Here is an 8,832-nt window from a genome sequence, read left to right as displayed (position 1 = left end):
TTATTCTGGTGTTAAATGATCTCTCACAAATAGACCGTGTGATTGATTCTTTTGGATTAATCGATCGTAAACCCTGATACTAAAATTTCAAAAATAAAAATAAAATAAAGTAAGAGTGCTAAATTCTAAAGAACTCTGCATTTTCAATTTAAAAGATTAGTTTACGTAGTTAGACGGAAAGTAGACCGGATTAAAAAAAACCTTAAACTAAAAAGAGGATCATTTAATTAAGAATAAAAGAGGTTTATGAACCAACATGTGAACCCGATGAAGTTGACAAAGCGGGACCCCGAGATGATACATGCTATGCTAGGAGCGCAAACAAGAAGGAACGTATATTAAGGAGCACCGAACACGAGCCAAAAGTTTGTTTGTGAGAAAAGAAAATAGTAAAGAAAAAAAACTTGAGAGTAACAACTAACAACAAGTTTGAATCTAACATTTTCAAAATGGAGGCATCAAGTGGAGGAGGAGGATCAGAAGAGAAAGGAATGTTTGAGTATTTCGGTTGGGTTTATCACCTTGGCCTCAATTCTATTGGCCATGAATATTGTCACCTACGTTTCCTCTTCATTAGAGGCAAATACGTTTCCTTGTACAAGCGTGATCCTCATCAGAACCCTGGCATTGTACATTTTTTTTCCTTTCATTCTCATTTATCTTTTTGCCTTATAACTATCTTAACTATTTTCATCTTCTCTTCAGAAACCTATTAGGCAAGGTGTCATTGGTCCCACGCTCATGGTCGAGGAACTTGGCCGTCGAAAGGTTAACAATGGGGTAATAATCTTGTTTTTGCATTGATTATATTATGACATATCAATGGTTATTGGCCACTAAATGACTTTCAATTTCTTCCACAGGATTTTTATGTCATACGCTTTTACAATCGATTAGATGAGACCAAAAAAGGAGAAGTAAGTTAAAGTTTTCACTTGCATGTACAGGGTATGTTAACTTGTTAAGATCTAACACAGGCTAGTTATATGGCCAAAATAACTACAGCAATTCATCTTTGATCTACATTCTTAAGTTGAGTTTGGTTCAATCAATCCTCCATTTTAACATTTAGCGATGCTCTAATTTTATGGGGGCAGAAAACACAGTCTCAAGTTTCTGGATCATCCATTGGGTTTTGAGATTATTTATGTCTGTATGGAAGAACTTATTCATTTTAAATAGAATGAACTCAATCATGTTGTGGTGGGTGCTGTTGGCTTTTCGTTATTCAGTATAGAAATGAGGTTTTTAACTATGCTTTCTTCAAGGTTGCTTGCGCTACGGCTGGGGAAGCACAGAGATGGATGGAAGCATTTGAACATGCCAAGAACCAGGTATATGAGAAAATAACTGTAATGTTACTTTTAAAATTTATAGATTTTTATAGTGCATAAAAGTTATGGAAGTAACATTTTTTTTTTTATTGAGAAGAATATGGCATGTCTTGGAACTATATCCATAATACTATAAGTGAGTTTATTCAATGTATCCTCTTTGCAGGCTGAGCATGAGCTGTCAATAGGAGTCAGTGCCAGAGACCGACTAAACCAGGAAACTGAGTATGCATTTTCTTCTCCACAACATATAATTATCCAACCATTTGATAGATAAACACTAACAGTTTAGTTATTAATTCTAATTGGTAATTGTTAATGAGATTTTTATTTCGCGCGTAAGTACTAGGGATTCAATACTTTTAACCAGCGTAGTCTGTGTTTTTTAATTGAGAAAATTTTAGTTCCTCTCTAAAGCCTGTGTGCAGTTTTTGTCCCGCAAGGCCACTAATTTTGAGCATATTTGATCTCGACTTTTTAATTGTTAGTAATAAGTCTCTGCATCACGTTCTTTCTATTTAAAACTCTGAAATTCTTATAATATTAATGAAAGATCTATATAGTTTTTGAACCATTTTTAGGTGGCCTACCTTAGAAGTCATGCTTTTATAACTTGTCATAAATTGGCATATCACTTCTCTTCTGTTGTGGAAGGATCAATCTAGAAGCACATCGACCTAGAGTGAGGCGGTATGCATCTGGGCTGAGGAAGCTTATAAGAATCGGCCAAGGTAAATTGGTAAACATTGTTTGATTGGTAATATTCATCGGGGAGATTTTAATCTTTTAGTCATAAGCTTAAAAATTCATGATGTGTATATATGATTCTCTTATGCCATAATTACATTGTGGTTGGATTACATAAACCACCTGTTATATATTTTACCACAGTGAGACAATTTGCATGTTTACTTTCTTATTTTAAATGGAGATTTAAATTATTGATATGCACAAAAAATGCGTAAACTTGTCGTTGCAATTCTGAACTTATATAATTTGTATTTTTACATTAAAGGCCCAGAGACGCTCTTAAGGCTATCATCAAAGGTTTTTGGTAGTTCAGATGGGTTTGAAGGGGATACTGGAGATGCATTTGACGCACATCAGTGGAAATGTGTTCGAACAATGTCTGGTACTTTTCTTTTACCATACACTCATCATATATGGCTTGAAACAGGGTGTAAAATTGTCCAAAGAAAAATCTGTTAACAATGAGATTCTGTTTTGAGATATGTCCCAATGAACTTTCTTTTGATATCTATTACATGGTTAATTACGTTTAGTATTTATGAGAGGTGTACTGTTGTATATTTTTAATGTAATTCACTATATAATACAATTTTCGTAGTGCTATTCAAACACAGTTTCTCTAAATGTCTTTTATTCTCTCGTATTTCAACATGGTATCTAGAGCATACTGAGAGAAAAATTCACTGTGCTTACTCGGTTGACACACTGTCATCCGATGAATTTTCAACATGATCGTTCTTTGGTATATTTAGACTGCAAAGATAAATGGTGATGATTATGCTAGCATTTGAAGTTTGGATTTATCCTTATCCTTCCAGGTGCTTTTTATTTGTGGTTTCAGGTATAAGAATTTTTGAGGATATTACTAGTCACAAGGTATGTATAAGGTTTTGGGCATAATGCATATATATATTTAAAACTAATCAGGTCTGCAATGTGTCATTTTAAATGAAAATACAATGCTTGCCTTTAACAATACCAGGTTCTGATATACACCTTGTCTCTAAATTGATCATTTTAGCTTTAAGAATCAAAGAATGTTTTTATAGTTTAAAACTCCAGGATTATTCATTGTTGAAAGGGAAAGGAAAGTGGCACATGAAATTTGTGTCATTCTGCAGAAAATGAATCTTTGAGAATTTGGACTTAGGATCTAACTTGACCACACAAAGTGACATGTAAGGTTAGGATTGTCCTAGCTTTATATACACTGCTTAGGTCATATCTCTTGTCAACTTGAGACTTTCAACAAAAACCCTCATTCTGATAACAGGTGGTCCAATGGATCTTGAATCCGACTCTTATACCATCTTAGAATTTGGGTTATTCATAACTTATCCCTACTAAGCCGACTTCTTAGGTGAGGACTGATCCCACTTATAAACATATGTTCAGGCCACATATTGTCCGACGTTATACTCTTAACCGACCTCAACATACCTCTCACACCCAATAATTGACATCTAGAGCATCGACTACGCAAGATCATAATTCCATGATCGTAGCATGGGTCTCAAAATCATACTCATGGGAACACAATATACTACTTATCTCCACATGCATAAAAATTATCAGATGAAAAAAATAACCTCTAAATCAAAACATAAACAAAGTTCATAACCATAAATTTGAAATTTCATAACCATAACCATATCCTTAAATCTGACTCGCAATCTGCTGTATTAGGAGCAGCAGTCCTAATGTAGCAGGCAGGCCCATATGAAGAATTGATCCATAACCATACCAGTGAGCCTAGGATCTGGAAAGTGTTTTTTCAATGCCTACTGCTAAGCATTCTCTATCTTCGAACTTCTATGATGTCATGTCCCACATTTTGTGTCTGAACCTGCACTTATGTAAGGATCCTTTCTTTGTGTAAGAAAGAATTCCCTTAAACTGGACAGAATTGAGTAAAAAAAGAATGATTTTAACTAGAATAAAGATTGATCAACAAAGTTGAGGAAAGAATAATTCTTTGAATATCTTTTTGTTACTATCAACTGAATGGGATGATAGGAATGATTATAGAGAAAGAATCACACATAAGGGTACCTCAAAGGAGCACTCTCCTACGACACTAGATGATTCTCTTGTCACAATTAATTATTCAAAGATATCCTTCTTCTCTACCAAATGAGCATAATTTAAAAACTTTCTAAGAGTAGCCAAGATAACAACTCTTAACAACCACGTAAAAACCTTATCAACTTAATAACTAACTAACAACTATTTTTTAACTAATCTAATTGTCCTATATTCCATACCCTAAAAGCTTTTCGCATTGAAAATAAATGAATGATGAAATAAGTATTTTACTTTATTATAAAGGGATAGATAGGTGTGTGTGTGTGTTTTCTGCTTTGACATTTGCTTTATGCTTTGTAGAATGGTAAGGGTGTCCTCGCTAAATCGGTTGGTGTTATTGATGCAACTGTAGATAGTGTTTTCGAAGTGTTTTTAAACACTGATCGGAGGAAAAGATATGAGTAAGTTTTCTATAAAAGAGTCTTCATTAGATTTAATACATTTTGGGTGAATCAGTAATTAGCATAATGAATTTTCAGGTGGGATATGTTGATGGGTGACTTGGAGCTAGTAGAGTCTTACGATGGACATTACGATGTTGTTTATGGGACATATGATCCTAAGTATCTAACTAGGTAATCAATTGTTGTTAAATCTATAACTTTAAAAATTATTGCAACTGAATTGCTATAATAGCATTCTAAATTCTAAATACTTTCATCATTAATAATCTTTTATTCAAATTTCCAATAACATTGCCTGTTTGGGTGCGTGAAGGGTGGATTATTATGATTGGTAAAGATTTGCATGAGTTGATGAATTTTACTAAAATGATATTGACCTCCATTCTGTATTGCATCTCTAACATTTTTCATGTTCTTCTGTTAACTTTCATTTTCATTAGTGAATAGGGAGCCAGTCTTACTTTTAAAATAGTCCATTTATGAGTTTGTTTTCAAACCTAATCCAGATGGCACTCGAAGCGGGATTTTATCTTCTCTAGGCAATGGTTTCATGCACAAGATGGAACATACAGTAAGAATCTGAAATGCAGAGTGGTTGGGTTGCTTGGAATTATGTATCTGTATTATATTCTGACTAGATTGTTTTAGGCTGACATACTTGATACGTTCAATTGATGCAGCTATATTGCAATTTCCAGCAATACATAAGAAAAAGCCGCCCAGATTAGGCTATCGACGTACAAAAATTAATCGTAAGATATATTATTCGTGTAGTTTAACTTCATTGTTTGTGATCGATCATTCACAAATTTTATCAACATGTGTTTTACTGTGATGCAGCATCTACCTGGGAGATTAGAAATTTGAACACACCAATGGGATCGAATCTACCAAGATGTTTAGTGACTCACACATTAGAGATACACTCTACAAACTGGCATCGATGGAAGAACAGCCAGTGCACAAAATTTGAGAAGAGCATCCCTTATGCATTGTTGTGTCAAGTGGCAGGTAAAGGAATTGAACTTTTGTTTTCATCTTGTTTATATCTGAACTCTAGAATCGTTGGCAATTCAAACTTTCAGATAACGTGTCTTTGACGTAGTGACATTTAATGGCGTTTAAATAATGGTAGGTCTAAAGGAATATATTGGAGCCAATCCAGCACTGCACCAACAAGATACTGTTACCGTTGTTCATTCCAACATCTCTAGTATTTCTTTGTCCAGAGCTGAATATGAAAATGCAGAAGTCCAGGATGAATTTTATGACGCAATTTCTTCTGAGTCATCGACATCAGATGAAGAAGGTGACGAGGATGGCGATCTTGAGAATAAGGTCTCCTTAGCTCTTGTCAGCTACGACAAAATCTGCAATACAAACTAATGTTGTTCGTGTGTTACTCTTCTGAAACGGAGAAGAAGTAGCGATTCTTTAAAACTCTATAACTTAATATTTTGTCAAATTTTTCAGGATGGAAAGGTCAAACTAAAGAATATTTCATGGGCGATAGCAGCTTTACCTTTGAAGCGAACATCAGGTCAGCTTTTTCTGAGTCTTGTTAATTGCAGGGGATAAAGGGCTTAAAGGCATTAATAATATCCTTTATGCAGCACTAAAACTTACTCTTTTTTGTTTGGATCACCTACAACCTTGCACACAGTGCAATGGCTGCTGGATTGTTGGATCTAAGTTTGAATTTTCTCTGTCTTTTGTGTTTGGGTCATGCGGAAAAAAGATTATAATTCCTTTTGATGATTAAAATAACTACATACGCTGGTTTAAATAGAGCTACAACAATAATTTTGTACAACAAATCGAACTCTACAAATCAAGAACTAACTATTTCCTATAAATGCTGAAATAACTAAGAAAGGAAGCAAATAATGATGCATCTCTAATGCTAGCTATAGAGGACAATATTGCATGGTTTTGGGTGATTTCTAGAATCTTCTTCTAAACCACCTTGCCAAATGCAAAAGTTATAACATAATACTGCCACTAAGATCACCTACAACAGTGCACACAGTGCACCGTGCAATGGCTGCATTGCTGTTGTATCTAAGTTCGAATATTTATACATGTATAGACACATACATGCATGTATTCAAACTTTTAGTCTGAAAGATTTTGTCATTCTGCTTGCAGCTCTAAATCTATGCAAAGAATTAGATGCTGGTGTAAGTCCTATACAAATTGATGCCAATGATTTTCATGGTTCTTTGCGCAAAGGAAATGATGACAATGATACAAACTGTTGGACCTCTCCCAGTGGTGAAGGATTTAAGATTAGAGGAAAAAACTATCTAAAAGATAATTCTAAGGTGGGCATTTACTCAATATTCAGATCCTTAAAATTTTCAAAGATTGAAATCTCTAGTTTTAAAGATTTAGACGTTGTGAACATATCATGAAATTTCTTATTCAGGTAGTTGGAGGAGATCCTCTTCTCAAGCTCGTAGCAGTTGATTGGCTAACAGTTGATAAACCTCTAGATAAAGTTGCGCTGCATGGTAGAAGTATGGTTCAGGTACAATTGGTATTACAATGCTTTATATCATAAGATTCTATTTAGATAGGTTAGCTATTATGTTGTAACGAATCATTCGAAATAAAGTTAAACTTTTTTCTGAAGTTGTAAATACTGAAAACAGGACTATATTTGTGTATTTCTTCTGTATTTCCCTTTTATTAGGACATATTCAGCCTTTATTTTCCTTTTAATAGGACATATTTAGTTTATTTAAAACCATATGCATGATGTAGGCTAAAAGCTCGTGTAATTGAAACTATGATTGTTATGTATGTCGCCACTCACCTTAATATTCTGGAAAACCTTAAGCTGGAGACTTGAGATGCTTAATGTTTTATATTAAATAAAATTCACTACACTAAACGATCATCCCCTTCTGAATTTCAGAGCGAAGCGGGGAAAAAGCTTCCATTTATCCTTGTATTTAATCTCCAGGTATGGATATCTTTGCTCTTGGATATGATATTACTACAAGATGTAGTTTAACAAACAAAGACCTATCTTTGTTGTGAATCCCAGGTTCCAGCTAAACCAAACTACAGTTTGGTTCTATATTATGCATCTGAAAGACCTATAAACAAAGACTCTCTATTGGCTAAGTTTTTGGATGGAGATGACATGTTTCGAGACTCAAGATTCAAACTAATTCCAAGTATTGTTGAGGTGTGTGATTCTCGATAAATGTAAATTTGACCTTTTCGATTGAGTAGCTCATGATTTATAATTGGTAAAGGGATATTGGATGGTCAAGAGAGCTGTTGGAACAAAAGCTTGCCTATTGGGGAAGGCTGTGACTTGTAAATACTTCAGACAAGATAACTTTTTGGAGGTAAAGCTACAATAGAATGCTATTAAAGTTGTGTGCAATATATGCTAGCTCGTCCTAAAATCGATCATCAGAATACACCTGAAACTTTTCTTACACTGTCATAAATTTTCTGCATAATGCAGATAGATGTGGATATTGGATCATCCTCTGTAGCCCGGAGTGTTGTTGGCCTTGTTCTGGGATATGTCACAAGTCTAGTCGTTGACCTTGCAATTTTAATAGAGGTTTGGGCCATTTTTTAGTTACAATACTTCTTGACTAGTTTTAATTTTGTTTATGCTAGTAGTAGTGAATGAGTATATCCAATTGGATTCATCAAACTCCTCAGTCACATATATCAATGGCATATTTGCAGGCAAAAGAAGAGTCAGACCTGCCCGAGTACATTCTTGGAACTGTTCGATTAAATCGCGTTAGACTTGAATCTGCTGTGCCGTTTGAAGTTTGAGGTGATCTAAAAAAAATGAGTGTGCCACACAATTTAGTATAAAGTGTTGTCAATATCGACTATAGTAGCACACTATATCATAACATCATTTTAACAAACGGCCATTGTTTCACACTACACAATTTAGTATAAAGTGTTGTCCAATGGTGACCATATCAATTGAATCATAGTAATTCTCAATTATCAATTGAAACATACTAATTCTGAATTATGAGTTATATAAACGTGGTGGATTTTAAAAGAGAGAAAGAAATGAAACAATTTAGTATAAAGTGTTGTCCAATGGTGACTATATCAATTGAATCTAGTAATTCTCAATTATCAATTGAATCATACCAAACAATGCTCACAATTGGTATTGATATTTTAGGGGTGACAAAATGGATGAATTCGATGAATATGGATTGGATCGTTAATGGATGAATCAAAACAATCCATTAGTCCATTAA

The 8,832-nt window shown here is 34.2% G+C and overlaps 1 protein-coding gene across 1 annotated transcript; it reads left to right on the top strand.

Annotated features, from left to right (window-relative positions):
• Nucleotides 1-266: 266 nt before the first annotated feature.
• LOC127087489 (protein ENHANCED DISEASE RESISTANCE 2-like) lies at nucleotides 267-8,592 on the top strand. Its single transcript, XM_051028409.1, has 22 exons — nucleotides 267-629; nucleotides 706-780; nucleotides 864-917; nucleotides 1,269-1,334; nucleotides 1,501-1,559; nucleotides 1,989-2,065; nucleotides 2,350-2,466; nucleotides 2,926-2,960; nucleotides 4,470-4,570; nucleotides 4,649-4,744; nucleotides 5,080-5,144; nucleotides 5,254-5,325; nucleotides 5,414-5,584; nucleotides 5,709-5,911; nucleotides 6,047-6,113; nucleotides 6,722-6,897; nucleotides 7,002-7,103; nucleotides 7,494-7,541; nucleotides 7,626-7,769; nucleotides 7,840-7,935; nucleotides 8,058-8,159; nucleotides 8,291-8,592. Exons 1-22 carry the CDS (start codon nucleotides 450-452, stop codon nucleotides 8,381-8,383), a joined length of 2,199 nt encoding a protein of 732 aa, XP_050884366.1. The 5' UTR covers nucleotides 267-449; the 3' UTR covers nucleotides 8,384-8,592.
• The last annotated feature ends 240 nt before the right edge of the window (nucleotides 8,593-8,832 follow it).

Source organism: Lathyrus oleraceus, chromosome 1 (genome assembly GCF_024323335.1).
Source record: "Lathyrus oleraceus cultivar Zhongwan6 chromosome 1, CAAS_Psat_ZW6_1.0, whole genome shotgun sequence".
NCBI classification, from domain to species: Eukaryota; Viridiplantae; Streptophyta; class Magnoliopsida; order Fabales; family Fabaceae; genus Lathyrus; species Lathyrus oleraceus.
This window is presented reverse-complemented; position numbering and strand designations above follow the sequence as displayed.